The sequence below is a fragment of the Puma concolor genome, chromosome E2 (genome assembly GCF_028749965.1).
Source record: "Puma concolor isolate L17-30 chromosome E2, mPumCon1.1.hap2, whole genome shotgun sequence".
NCBI lineage: Eukaryota > Metazoa > Chordata > Mammalia > Carnivora > Felidae > Puma > Puma concolor.
In genome coordinates this window covers 6,096,846-6,111,738 of record NC_141681.1, presented here as the reverse complement: position 1 = coordinate 6,111,738, position 14,893 = coordinate 6,096,846, and the positions used below count along the sequence as shown (strand labels likewise).

Here is a 14,893-nt window from a genome sequence, read left to right as displayed (position 1 = left end):
CTCTCTCAAAAATAAATAAATATTGAAAAATAATAATAAAAAGAAAAGCTGAGACAGGGGCTCTGGATGAAGGATGAACAGTAGGCAGTCCCTGCAGCAAAGAGACTGGGGATGTGGTTCTTTAATTTTTTTTTTTTTTTTTTTTAGCGTTTATTTATTTTTGAGACAGAGAGAGACAGAGTATGAACGGGGGAAGGGCAGAGAGAGAGGGACACAGAATTGGAAGCAGGCTTCAGGCTCTGAGCCATCAGCCCAGAGCCCGACACGGGGCTTGAACTCACAGACCGCGAGATGGTGACCTGAGCTGAAGTCGGACGCTTAACCGACCGAGCCACCCAGGCGCCCCTGGGGTTGTGGTTCTTAAGCTGAGAGTAGAAGAGAGTCAAGTAGAGGGGCGGGGAGGGGGGCATTGCTAGGTGAAGAGCCCTTAGGTAAGCTTTTACCTGTGGATCCCGATAGGGCTTGTGCAGCAGAAGCAGAGCCAGGAAGACAGTGAGGGCACCTAAGGTCAGAGATGTCATCCAGAGCCAAACGTGCTGCCCCCTCCCAGGCCTCAGCAGCATTGGAGGCTCCAACCTTTGACAAGGGGAAGCAAATACTGAATTAGTAAGGGGAAGGGGGAGATTTTAAAAGATTTTCCTGGCTGCTAGACAGAGAACTTCTGGAAGCACCATTCAAATTACAAACCCTTCTGATGAAACCTTCTTGTCTCCATTGACTTCTTTGAGCAAAGCCATTTCTTTTCTGCCCTAACCACACATAGCAATGGAAATAATTGTCATATTCATTACATTGGGGTATTTATTCCGTCTTTGGTGCTAATCATTCAGAGGCTGTGATATCGGTCCTTCCATTGCAAAGTTACTTGTTAGATTGGCCATCCCCAAAGTCTCTGGTAGGTGACTTTCATCCTGGGAGACATTGTTTCTGATATCACTGGAGATCACTTCTAGAAAAGCGTGTGGGGCATGGGGACTCTAGGAGACAGTGGCTTATATCCATCTCTCCCATCTGCATACCAGCAACCCTTGAAAAGCATGTGTGGCATAATTCACAGTAGCAGACTGGCTTCATCCCACCCTATGGATCCGCCAGCCATCATCTTCCCCTTCAACCCCCCTCTTCCTTCATGTAATGCCTGCTGCCATACCGTGGGGTGATCTCTGCAGGACGAATGGGCAATTTCCACATCACCCTATTTGATTGTCATCAAAACTCTGTGCAGTGAACCTACAGCAGATGACAGCACAGCTGACATTTGGCCTCCAGAATATTTGGGAAACAGATAGTTGGAAATGAAGCAAGCTCTCATCAGTATCTTGGCTCTCAAACCTCCTAAATTTGCTGCTGAAAGTCTGATGTTTGTTGATTGTTTCTTCCTTAAGTAGGCAAACTTCAGCCCCAGGAGTTAATAAAGCAAATTTTAAGTCTCGCCCCAGGTCCAGCAATGCTGGCTGAACCACACATTTGATTGCATACGAAATGTGAGCGGAGAAGCACAGACCCTCCTCCTGGCAACTTTCAGCACAAGGAGATCAGCTGCAAGAATGGAATAAATTGGAGATTGATTTCTTCAGCTCCATTCATTTGCAGAAATTTGCAGACAATTAAGCTGTCCCCCTGCAGTATAGGTAGCTGATCCTTTTAGCCAAAGGCTGATTGAGATTTGCTCTCTATCCTCTGCACAAGTAGAGTTGTGATTCTCCAAGCGCACTTGAGTAAACAGGGCCAAGGAACTCTGTTCTGCGGACGTGGACCTCCCTGCAAATGTGGTCACCAGCTGTGGCCTGTGGAGACAAAAAGCATCAGGCTTAGATTAGAGCAGGGGGCCCTGGAGTCACAGATGTCAGGGTTCCTTCATCTTGCTCAACAGCGTTGACTTTGGGTGAGTCTCTTACACCTTTGAGCCTCAGGAGAACAGACATGGCAATTCTACCTGTGAGTTGTTGGGTGGGTTAAATGGGATACTGTTACAGTGTGCCTAGCGCGGTGCCTGGTACACTCCTACTCCATTAATGTCAGTATTTGCTATAGCAGATTTGGTGAGTCTAGGACAAGGATGCCAAGTAAATCTTTGGATTAGAAAGATGCGGAAGAAACAGTCTCTGTGACCTTGAGACTAGAGTTTGGAATGCAAGCTTCAAACTCTCCAAAGGAATGATCTTCAGGATTCTTTAACCTGTACGTGGTATTCAAACCCCAAAGCATCACACCACTGCATCAACCAGGCTCCCCACTGTCTGGGAAGAACATGTGACCTTCCCACCTTCATCTACAAGACTGTCCACAACAGGACCAGGTTGACTGTTTGAGTCTCACCTGGCACTGCCCTCTCCTAACTCCCTGCCTCTCCAGAGAGGATGCTGCTTCTGTAAGGCTTTGCCTTATTGAATTCTCTGCTCTGAGCACACAGTTTTGCCCAGAAGTTATAATAGTAGTAGAGAGAACAAGGGCAGAAGCTTGTGGCTTTTTTATTAATTTTGTACTGTTTTTCCCTCTCATTTATTTCCTGATGCAAATACAGGGGCGGGGAGAGAAGGAAAGGCAGACAGCAGTTCTCCAGTCGCTGCCGGCTCATGTGAGGGTCGGCTCGTGAAGATCCTCATGGCTAGACAGGTCCAAGCTCCTTTGTGGCCGTGTGTTCTGCATACAGGGAACAGGGTGATTCCTCTCAAACCTCACTGCTTTCTTGGGGTGGCCTCAGCTGGGTGTGGGAGGGGACAATGACAACCAAAACCTGGAGTGGGGTTCCAGCTCTGGAGCCCCATCTGGGAAAAGCTTTCTGTCCTCCACTCCTGGAGCACCTGGACCTTGTAGTTATCAACTCTGGGCATCTTGCCTTAATGGGTGTCACGGGTGGGATCTGTGGTAATAAAGCTTGTGACAGGATCCCGGTGTGAGGAGGCATCTGCACCTGTTGGGGGGTGGGGGGTGAGAGGAACGGGAGTCTCAGCCATCGTGGGACCAGCAGGGACTCTGGGTGACCCCTGCACGTGGGCCCACTTGGGGAGAGGGGAGCGGGTCCCTTACCAGTCATTGGGTATCGGCTACATCCCTCCCTCCTTCACAACCCTCACACCATGGAGGCAAGTCCACAAAAACACTGTGGAAAATATTGTGGTTCTCTTTTCTGAAACATCCCAAGAAGGCAAATGTGTGCATACAGAAAGTAGATTCGTGGCAGCCTGTGGCCGGGCTCAGGGTGATGGAAAAGTTCTAAAATTAGATGGTGGTGATGACCACCCAACTCTGTACATTTCCTGAAAACCACTGCAATGCATACTTAAAAACAGGTGAATTTGCTGGCCCTTAAATTCTACCTCAAAAACACCTTAAAGATGCTGTAGGAAGTAAGGGCAGAGGGACACCAGCTCTGCCTTTCCCCAAATCAAACACTCAGACCAGCGTTTGCAGAGGGACCGGTGTGCCCTGTGAAGGCAGAGCTGGAAAAAGGAAGAAACACAACAAAGAAGCATCGTCATGTTTCTCTCTGTAAATCTGTTCTCCACATAACATGTCTGGGTTTTTTTTTTTTTTTTAATTGTAAGTGGGCTCCTGTCATTTCTCAGCTTAAACCGCACTCCCCCCCAAGACTCACTTTCATGCCAGTATCTGAATTCCCTTTACTGGGTCGCTGACTGGTCTCCTCCCAGTCCCCTCAGGTGCTCCTGCCAAACAGGTGGCCTCCCCTTAGTTCAACAAGCCAGGTGTGCTCCCTCAGCCTGGCAGTCCCTCCTCCCTGTGCCCACATGGCTCCCTCCTCCTTCATCCTTCATTGCCACCTGTGGGCCCTTCCCCTGGACCCTCCGTCTAAAACGTCAGCATCCACCCACCCTGCACACATTCACTATCCCCCCTCCCACTTGTTTGTGCTTCTGGGCCATCGTTCTGTTTGTCTGTCTTCCTGCTCTAGAATCTGAGCTCCATGGGGACAGAGGCTTGTCTCTTGTACACTGCACTTTCCCAGATGCTTAGAATTACTACTGGCAGAGAGGAAGGGCTCCACATATAGTTTCTGAAGAAATGAATAAATGAACGAATACGAATCCACTCTTCCTGCCCTGGTCACGGTCTTCGTTTCTTTCCTCCTTCCTCATTCCCTGCCCCCCCCAGCCCCTCCCCTTCCACAGCTGCAGGGGTCTCCCCCTTATTTCCAGCATGCTCTTTTTACTGTGTGACATGACACCCCCAGGGAGCGTGAACCTTGCTTCTAAGACACTGCCAATTTCTCCTGAGATTGAGAAGAAGGGAGGAAAGCAAATGGGATTGTAAACCCAAACACCCTAGAGAAGGAAGGCGAAGGCTCCGGTGAGCCCGCAGGAGAGGAGGGACATTCTGGGAAGGGGTGCAATTCTCCTATAATAAAGTCCTGCAAGATCCGTCTCCCCGAGGACACAGCTCTGCCCTTTGACTGAAGTGAAATTGGTTGAGGCTGCTGCAGCCCTCCTTCTGTTCCAGGCTCAAAGGTGCTGGGGATCGTTGTCCAGCCAGTTCAGGGTTGTAGGGAGGCTCCCATGAGAGGCACACGCCTGTGCATGTGCACCTGTGGCTGAGGAAACCATCTCGGTTTCAAGCAGGAAGGTGTATTGTGTGTGTTGTGTGTGTCCTTGGGTTTAGGCTTGTCATGTGTGGCTGTTGTGTGGTTATCTATTCATGAGCATGTGTGAGTCTGTGGGTGTGTACACGTGCACGTGTGAGTGTTTGTGTTTGACGCCGATTTTGATGTTAGTGTGCCTGCGTCTGACGGGTCTGGAAATCTAGAGACGGTTGTGTGTCCGTGTGTGTCTGCGTTAAGATCTGGCCTTAGGCCACCCTCAGCTGAATTACTCACTCGTAAAAGGGACTGAGTGGCTTGTCTTCATTTCCTCACATCCCTGTCCTGGTATTAATAAGACCCATCCTTCACTTTTGTGCTGTTCTTTGCAGAGCACAGACTGCTTCCCCACACAATTTCTCATTTCATTCTGATAATCAGGAGCACGGGCAGATTACCTTCCTTCACAGATGAGAAATTCCCCTTCAACCTCCCTCTGTCCTCAAGGAAAGCAGTTTCCATCCTCCTCTCTTGGGCTCACTGCTGCTGATCCCCTCCTTCCCGCCTCGTTGGGGCACCTGCCCCCATCACTTGTCCTCTGCACTCATCTGCAGCCATGCTTATGACTTCCTTCCACTAGCCCTTTCCTCCTCGTGCCCAGCACACTTCCTGGTCTCCCCTTGAACCGACAGACTTCTTCCCAAGTCCCTTCTCTCCTTCTCGAGGCTCTCCTTTCCTTCTGCACCAAAGCCCTCACTTCTCATTGATTCCTGAATTCGACCCTAACACACTGGTAAGCTGCTCTTCCTAAAATCAATACCTGTTCATTGTCAAGCCCAACAGCCTCCTTGTGGCTTTCGGGTTGTTGGAGGGGATGTCTGCATTGGGTGATACGGTCATGTCCCCCTTCCTTTTTGACATTCTTATCTCTTCATCCTTCTGGGTTTTCCCTTTTTGCACCTAATCTTTCTATGGCTTTTGCTGGCCTTTTCAGAAACCCAGTGAATGGTTGAGTTCCTGCCTCTTCCCTCTGGACATAGTGTGGATGATGTCAGCTTTGCCTTTCCTTCCCTTTCCTTCCGGCTACCCTTGTTTGTGGTTGATTGTGATAACTCTCTCCCTCACTCATTGCTCCCTCCCGAATACAATTCGTGATACCTCCTCTAGAAATCTCTGTGGGATATCCAACAGCCCCTCAAGTCTACCTGTCTACAGCATGCAACACCTGTACCCAGAACTGCCGTTTTTGTCTTTTTGTTTTTCTCTTTGCCCACTATCTTGGCAGTGGCAACATCAGAAGTCATGAGGTCTTTGGGCGCCTGGGTGGCTTGGTCGCTTAGGCATCCGACTTTGGCCCAGGTCATGATCCCCTTCTTCATGGGTTCGAGCCCCATGCTGGGTTCTGTGCTGACAGCTTGGAGTCTGCAGCCTGTTTCAGATTCTGTGTCTCCCTCTCTCTCTGCCCCTCCCCCACTCTCACTCTATCTCTCTGTCTTCCAAAAATAAATAAATATTAAAAAAAAAAGACATCATGAGATCATCAGACAGCTTCCCCTTTGCCCTGATGTGCCATTCTTCCCCACACCTTATCTCTTCTCCTTCTGTAAATAGCTCTTAGGTTGGTCGCATTTTTTTATCCCCACTGTTTCTGTTTTCTTTCCTTGAGGTTACAACCACAGCCTGGTGCATTCAAAGGCTTCACATGAGGGACTGACAGATACAAACACACACAGTTAGGCATAAACATTTTTATACAACACATCTGTCTAGATATGCATAAAGTGTATGATTGTCAGTCACATCAGAGGTATGGCTCCTACATGGTCCCTGTCACACGGAAACACATGGCTTCAAAGCATACCAACAAACCATTTAGCACAGACCTGATCAAAGTTAGACATGCAAGCAAGTGTACAGGTAGACATTTGTCAACAAATACAGTTAGATATACACATATATCACAAGGACAAAAGCGGACCTATTGACATAAAAGCTCGGTCATGGACAACAAGTATTTGTTGAGGTCTCCGCCATTGTAAGGCGAAAAGTTGGGTGACATAATATGTCTTGGCCGCAGCAATTCCTTAACACGCCCACCATGGAGGACTCCAGTGCACATGGAGACATCTCTAAAATCAGTCATTCCCACCTTCTACCCTGTTCCCTTCTACGTACACTTTGCCATCTTGAGCTCAGAGCTTCCTGCTTCTTTTCTTAGGCATTTTTGACCCAAGGGCTGACATAGCTGTGCTTGTTGCTAAGCTCTGGGCTGCTTTGAGAGTTGGGGAAATGGACTGGCCACTTCAGGCTTGACTTGCTAATAATAAGCTAGAAGGACACCAGATGTGGGAATGGGGACTCAGGGGCCTGATCTCCTAAGTACTCATGAGAACAAAAATAACACCCATTCACAGACCTGCAAACTCAAATAAGGCCTTTATTACAAACAATGGAAAGTTTGTTATTGACGACACAGTGTGCTTTTTCATTACTTTAGACACATTTGCACATATATTCTCATAATGAACTAAAGCCTACTTTTGCTGTGTCACAGAGCCAAATCACCTATTCTTTATATTTGCATAGGACTTTAAATCTTTTAAGAGGGCTTTCTGAGACATTCTCTCATCTGAACCTCAAGATTCTTTTTATTATAAATGAGATTCATATGTTGTACACATTTTACATATTTTCTATTCTTTTGGTACTTCCTAGTAAACCAGCAGAATCTTCCCAGATGTTATATGTCAGTGTTCTGTGAATATAATCCACTGTTTTTCATTGTCTTATTATTGTCTATTTCATTTTCTCTTTTTCTAGCCTGTCTTTTGCTTGGTTAGGCCGGGTTATTTTGTTGGTGGTAGTTGGTTGGGTGGGTGGATTTGTTGGTTTTTTTTGTTTTTTTGTTTTTTTAAATTTTTTTTTCAACGTTTATTTATTTTTGGGACAGAGAGAGACAGAGCATGAACGGGGGAGGGGCAGAGAGAGAGGGAGACACAGAATCGGAAACAGGCTCCAGGCTCTGAGCCATCAGCCCAGAGCCTGACACGGGGCTCGAACTCCCGGACCGCGAGATCGTGACCTGGCTGAAGTCGGACGCTAAACCGACTGCGCCACCCAGGCGCCCCAGATTGGTTGTTGTTTTAACCCCTCTTACTTTTTCTCCATTACATATACACACTCTGGTTTTCTGTCTTTACCTGAATATTAATTATTTTGTCTTCCCAGAGACCAAACAGTTTTATTTGCACTCATGCATTGAGATTTTAAATATCATTCTTCCATGTTTATATAAGAGAAGATGCCCAATATTGCATTCTGTGTTTCCCTATACATCTTATCCTAGATATTCCCTCTACTAGCTAGGTGAATTGAACAAGCCCCGCCACCTCAATAAACTTGATATTCCTCATTGTTTGAGGAAGACCAAGATTTACTAGAGATATTAATTGCAAATATTAGAGTGAACACATGTAAAGTGCCCAGCACGTTGCCTAATGCACACTTAAGAGATTGTACGTAGTCTATGGTGGTGATTATGAGCTCAGTCAAATGTGGTATTAGAGGTTAGAACATGGTCTTTGCACCTACATTACTGGTAACCATCTAAGAGTGTCTCTTGCTAATGGACCCAAATTCAACCTTGTCTTGCAGTTGAATGTCTAAGTTGTTTGCCATGTTTACCCTTTATAAATAATGTCTGGTGAACACTTGCCTGCATATAGCTTTATTCTCCTTTTGAATTTAGCATTTGAATGTATTCCTAGGAGTGATATCACTGAGTGAAGGCGTATGAACATGTATAAGATTCCTGGTAAATAATTATTGCCCGATTTTGTTCCACAAGAGAACCATCAGATTACACTGCCACCAAAATCTAGAGAAAGATGATAGAAGCTTTCTTAGCCTTAGCTGATCTTGTTTCCTGTTTGACTTTTCTTATATAGATTTTTCTTTAAAACTACATATACACACACCACACACACACACACACACACACACGCACACGCACATGCAAATATACACATCGTTTTGTGGAGTGTGGATCAATGATGGTATTTAAATACCATTTGCTGCCTTTTGGTAGGAACTTGTCATCCAAAGTTCGAGACGATTTGGATGATATATAACATAACTTCAGCTAGTACTGGCATTGAATGAGATTGGTTTATATACTGAAAATGATGTTCCACTTTCAGTCCTCTGATCAGATCAAGGGAAAAGTCTCAGCTTGGTGCTAACAACGCTTTAATGCCCCACTACCCCCTTGCTTATTTTCCTTTTAGAAAGAGGAGCTGATTTCCCCCCTGAGATTCCAGTTCAAGCTGAATACCCTCATTTTTGTCTCCAGTGTGTTTATTTTCATGTGTTTCCTACTTCTTACGAAAAGCAATACCGGTCTTTATTTAAAATTATGATACAACGTTTCCTGGTTTGCACACATGTATGTCATTGATAGTTAAATTACAGATAGGGTGGAAATCCTAACAGTGTTGTTCCAGTCATTGAAGTTGGGGGTGTAGTCCATGGGTGGTGCATTCCAACAGTTGGCCCACTAATATTAACAAATATTCCTCGACAAAATGTGGACTAGGAGTCTCCATAATGCCTGGCGTAGTGTGGAATTTAGCAATTGCCTCTTCTTCCCTACGCATTTATGAGTGCAAACACCTTGCAGTTGGCCATAAGGCCAGTAGCTTTTATATTCAGTGGGTTCTGGGGGTTCGTGACAAGGTACATAATCTCCTCACTTGGCAGATTAAGAACGGGAATATCCCAGCACTGAAGGATGTATAAATCAAGACTGACATTGTGAATAGAACGATTCAGAAGATGGGATTAAAGAGCTTAATGGTAGTCATTGTGAATCACGATGTCAGCTTTAGTATGATTCTAAGGATGTACTTGCTAACGCTAATGAGGTTTGATAGAATAAAATTAACAATGTCCAAACAGCCCTATGCTTTCGCAACAAAGGAACCATATCTCAGAGCAGAGTGATACATCCTTTCCGTGGGGCTATTTAGTCGATTGATTTTGGGTTTTTTCTCTTTTAGGATATATTTAAATTTGCAAGAACTTCTCCTGTCCCAAGACAAAAGAGGTCCATCGTGGTATCTCCCATTTTAATTCCAGAGAATCAGAGACAGCCTTTCCCAAGAGACGTTGGCAAGGTAAGTCATACAAAATACAAATGACATGACAAAGGCACATTTTAATAAGGAAGAAAGCATACACAGGGCAAGCTAACTGTGACTGTCTTGGTGGCCTCCTGAAGTTGGCCTCTATTCCTCTATGATAAGAAACCAGATGGTTTTGCCAATAAAAGAATGACAAAAGCCATCAAACAAACAAAAAATGGAATTCATAAAAACAACAATAATAATACCTCTGAATATCATGCTTTGGAAAGCTGTGTGTCATACAAACATGCTAAAGTTGTGTCAGGAAGATGTCACTGGTTAATAGATTCATTGCTTTTAAGATAATGTCCAGGCAACAAGCCAGATTCTATACTATACATGCCATACCATACCATACCAGTATAGCAGTATGATATGTGGCCTAATTTAGATCCTAATTTTCAAATGTGTAAGTCCAGTGGCACCCTGGGTCAGCTCTCTAAAAAGAACTAAGATCATACTAAGATCAAAAGAACTAAATCATACTAGCCAGACCCAGAAAACACTGTCGCGTGAATCAGGGGAATAACTTTTCCAGGAAGAAATGTTCACTGTTAAATGGGCAGAAATACTGGTGTTGCTTCATCAACACATTCTCTCCCTGTAGGAAAGTCAACATGGAGAATCAAATGTAAACCAGTTCGTATTTTTGGGTCATCCTGGAATTTGAACAGTGGTGGTTAGTTCAGTGAATGACCTTAATGGCTGGATGCTATTGAACTATTTACTCATTCGTTACATAAATAAGGAGCACTTGTTATATGCCAGACTTCAAGATTGGGACTGGGTGAATATTGGTGTGAACAGCAGAGAAGCCCCTAGTGTGATAGAGCTTTATTATAGTGGGGAGGCTATATTTCAATGAGGAAATAAACAAACAAGAAAATTGCAGAGGATAATAAATTCTGTGAGGAGCAGAAACAGCTCTTGGGGAAGAGAGTAAATGGCAAGGCCAGGGAGTAGAGGAACAGCAGTGTTCATGTACATGGCCGGGAAGGCTGGTCCGAGACCGTGGTGTTTGAATGGAGACTGGAGGGGTGAGAAAAGGATAGCCACAGCAAGATCTGGGGAAGTGGCACTCTTAGCAGAGGGCACTGCACATGCGAAGGTCTAGAGGTGGGAAGGAACGAGGCGTATTTGAGGAGCAAAACATCTGGATGGCTGCAGTGTGAGTGGGGAAGAGTGGTAAGAGCTAAAGTCAGAGAATCTGGACTGTCACAGTGGCTTCAGACACCATGGCAAGTGGGAATTTCATTGTATACACAGCAAGAGGCCACTGGAGGTTCTCCCTGGGGTATGTGTGTGTGTGTGTGCGTGTGTGTGCGCACACTGAAGGACCCTCTGGCTGCCTCATAGGGAATGATTTGTGGGAGCAGAGTGGTTACGAGCAGTGGGCACAGAAAGATCTGCCAAAGGGGGTGTTATATGGTGACCTGGACCAGAAGTGAAGGTAATTTGGACCATTAGAAATCTATTTCTGTTGGAAATTAGAGGCATCAATAATCCAGTGTCCTGGTAATCACCATATTTGAGATTTGAAGCTACCACTGTGCCAAAGATGACTTTCTTTAAGCAAAACCTTGCCAAGGGTCCAGGACATGGGACAAAGGGGGGCAGAGCTGTTCCAAGTGGGTGATGGTGGGGTTTAGGAGCCCTGCCCTGTGGACAGCCCTAACCACTGCGATGGCCCTTGTGTCAGTGTCCCTGAAGCCAAGAGTGGCACTCACCAAGGACCAGATTCCTCAAGGCTGCAAGGCTCTGCCCCCAAACCATTTCAGAGATACCAGTTGCATCCTTGCTCTTTAGACGTTTACGTAAGTCTGGTGGTCTCAGCCCTCACTGTGCATCAGAGTTGCCTAGAGAAGTTAAGAGACACACGCCAGGCTCCGCCTCCCAAGATCCATTCAACTGGTCAGGAAGTGGGGACCACGCATCAGCAGTTTGCTTTTAAATCCCAGGCGATTCTGATGTGCAGCCAGGGTTGAGAACCCCTGAGGGTTCTACACCAGGCCTCCTTCCAGAGTAGCGATGGACCAACAATATCAGCACCACCTGGTTGGGAATACCTGGATGGCCGTGCAACAGCTACTGGTTTCTCCATGCTCTTTCTACCCTTAAAGGAACTTTTTCCCTCCGTGCATGCTTGGTTGTATCCATTCACCTTATCCTTTTCTTCATGTCTTATGCTTCACCGTCATCAGCCCCACACCAGGAGCTAACAAGGGATGTTCTGCTGAGCTCTGAGACAGTGTATAGGTATCTTCAGAGAGTTCTGGGGAGGTGGGGAGAAGGGAGACGCATCCTCCTCGCCCACTCAAACTCTCTGAGTCAGGCAACTCTAACTGCATAAATATCGCACATCAGACGAGTGTAGAATGCCATATGAAGAAGAGACTGTGGTTATGAACGCATAAGGACGCTGGCCTCACTTTGGTTTCCCCCAGAAGCTGACCCTGAGACAAGAATTCAAATGCAACTAGTTTATGTAGGAGGTGAAGAGAATACTGGTAAGGGAGGGGAGTGGGGGGAACAGAAGTGATCCAAGGAAGGAAAACAGCCAACTGAAAGGTCTCTTCATCAAGGCAACTACCACTGTAGGTGACTGCAATGTAATCCCCAGGGGACATGCTAGGGAATGGTGGAAAGCACATTCCACGGGGGAGAAAGCTGGGGTATTTACAGACCAACCCCATCTGTCTTTGGTTGAGGATCTTTCACAAAGGCACAAACTCTCCAGCACATCCAGCCTTCCCTGTGTTCTGGGTGCCAGCATGACAGCTTTCTGAGGCCTGGGGGAGACAGTTGCAACCCTGCTGGTGTGCCCTGAAAAGGTGAGGTCCAAGGAAGGGGACAGGGCACGGATGGACTCCATTCCATCACCAAACTTAATACAAATACGTTTGTTTGCAGGCCACATTTTCCCTGGCTCATCTTCTGCTCCCACCTCATTTTCTGAACTTTTTTTTGTCTCATGCCTTTGGAGAGGACTGTGCTTGCTTCTCTCCACGAATCCATACTCGCTGCATGTCAGGTGGGCAGATCTCTGAAATTCAACCCAATCCGCATCACTGAGCACACATTCTGCATCTGCATTTACAAAGCACCATGCTAGGGGCTGGGGATCTAAGGACAAAAGGCAATAGACAGGATCCTTAATCTCAGAGGATTATAGAGGAGTAGAAAAAAATCATCACAAACACATTATTTTTCCAATGCTGTGAAGTGCAAGCACCTTTCACCCATTACCTTAAATTCTCATACAAGCAACCCCATGAGGGTCATCCTCCAGTGTGCAGGGTGAGAGTAAGCAGAGTCAGAGGGAGATGGTCACCTGTCCCAAGTCACACAGTCAGTTAGTAGCAGAAACAAATTCCAAGCCAACCCTTTGAGGTTTCAGTCTGTGCTCTTAACCCGCTAGGTGCAATCTGAGAATTCTCTTACATGGGATGAAATATCTTTGCTGACAGTTACTCTCTTTAAAACAACATTAAGGGGCGCCTGGGTGGCTCAGTCGGTTAAGCGTCTGACTTCAGCTCAGGTCACGATCTTGCGGTCCGTGAGTTTGAGCCCCGCGTCGGGCTCTGGGCTGATGGCTCAGAGCCTGGAGCCTGCTTCCGATTCTGTCTCCCTCTCTCTCTGCCCCTCCCCCGTTCATGCTCTGTCTCTGTCTCAAAAATAAATAAACGTTAAAAAAATTTAAAAAAAATAAAACAACATTAAAATTAAATTTAATTATTTGAATTTGAAGTGCACCAAAGAAAAAAAGTAGGATGGATAGAGGGCTGGGTAATTGGATAGATATATGAGAAAACAAATTTAGTAAAATGTTAATGGTAGAATTGGGTGGTGGGCATAAGGTCGATCACTGAAAATTTCTTTCAGCATTTCCTCTGTTTGGAAATTTCCGAATACAATATTAGAGGAAAATTAAGCTTAACTAAATACAACATTATCATAAAACACAAGAATTGGTGTGTTGACTCAAAAATAATTTTTTGTCTTTCACTTCAAGAGGATGGATGGAGACTAAGTACCTATTTCTTTTCTTTCTTCTTTTTTTTTTTTTGTGTGTGTGTCGTATTTTATCATAAATGCCTTTTAAAGAAAGGAGACTCACACACTTCAGGGTAAAGACATCAAAAGCAAGGTGCTGCCATGAATCCACTCTCTGGGGGAGATTTTTCTCAGTTGAGGCTGTGCCATGCAGAATTGTGTATTGACAGAAAGGCTTTGCAGGTAGCCCTGGGGGCTAGACAAAGTTTTGGTTTGATGCATTATTTACCTGCCAAATAATTAATTAGTCGGTAAGTGGCTAACTTATTGGAATTTGGAAACAGCTTTAACATCATCTCCCTCAGTGTTTCTGAAAAATGGCTTAAATACCCAGTTGCGAATATACTCCCTCAAACCTGTGACTTCCTTCCCGTTTTTGAGTTCTAGATCTGGGAGTGTGTGCCCTAAAGAGAAATGCGTAGCTGCCACCAGGTGCTTTTTCCCTCCCCCTTCAAAGTGTGACTATTTCAAAATTTGAGCCATAAATAATTTCTTAGTTTTACCAACTTTCACTGATAAATATTTGATTGCCTCTTTAGAGATTTTTGAGTTCCTGGGCCTGATTGATTGAGAGCAGGGGACTTTAAATCTGTGGGGCAGCAAGGAGGTCTTTGGGAGACGTATTTTATTCTGTTTTATATTAAGTTTGAAAGACAAGTCATTTATGAAATGCTTATTAGAGATTCTAGTTTCATCACAAACCCTTTTCATCAAAACCAATGAAAGTACATTTTACTGAAAATCCTTTTTTTATATCCCCTATAAATTGGTAGAACGGGCCTTTAGAAGGACATCTTTAACCCAGGATGGGAGAAATATGTAATTGGACCCTGTGCTTTTCGTAAAGGGAATCAACATAGATCATTAGGGCAAATCATGAAAACCACTCAACCAGGACTCTGCTTTGATTGTGTCATGAATGCACATCATCCACAAGGGTAATTTATGGCAGTTCCTAAATATTGCTCAGAGTTCTGGGCATACCGTCTAGTAGGGATCTCCCCACATGCACGTAGTCTGTACCTCCCATTTATGCCCAGCTTTGCAAACAGGTGCCAAGGAACCGGTGGCTCAGGACTGAATTTGTTTTACTCCACGTAATAGCCATTTGCATCACTTTGAG

The 14,893-nt window shown here is 45.3% G+C and overlaps 1 protein-coding gene across 1 annotated transcript in view; it reads left to right on the top strand.

Annotated features, from left to right (window-relative positions):
- CDH13 (cadherin 13) overlaps positions 1-14,893 on the top strand; it is a 1,039,261-nt gene that overhangs the window by 444,792 nt on the left and 579,576 nt on the right. Inside the window, exon 4 of the mRNA XM_086688815.1 lies at positions 9,592-9,708. Coding sequence (XP_086544941.1) covers positions 9,592-9,708 — 117 coding nt within the window. The remainder of the gene's footprint in view (positions 1-9,591; positions 9,709-14,893) is intronic.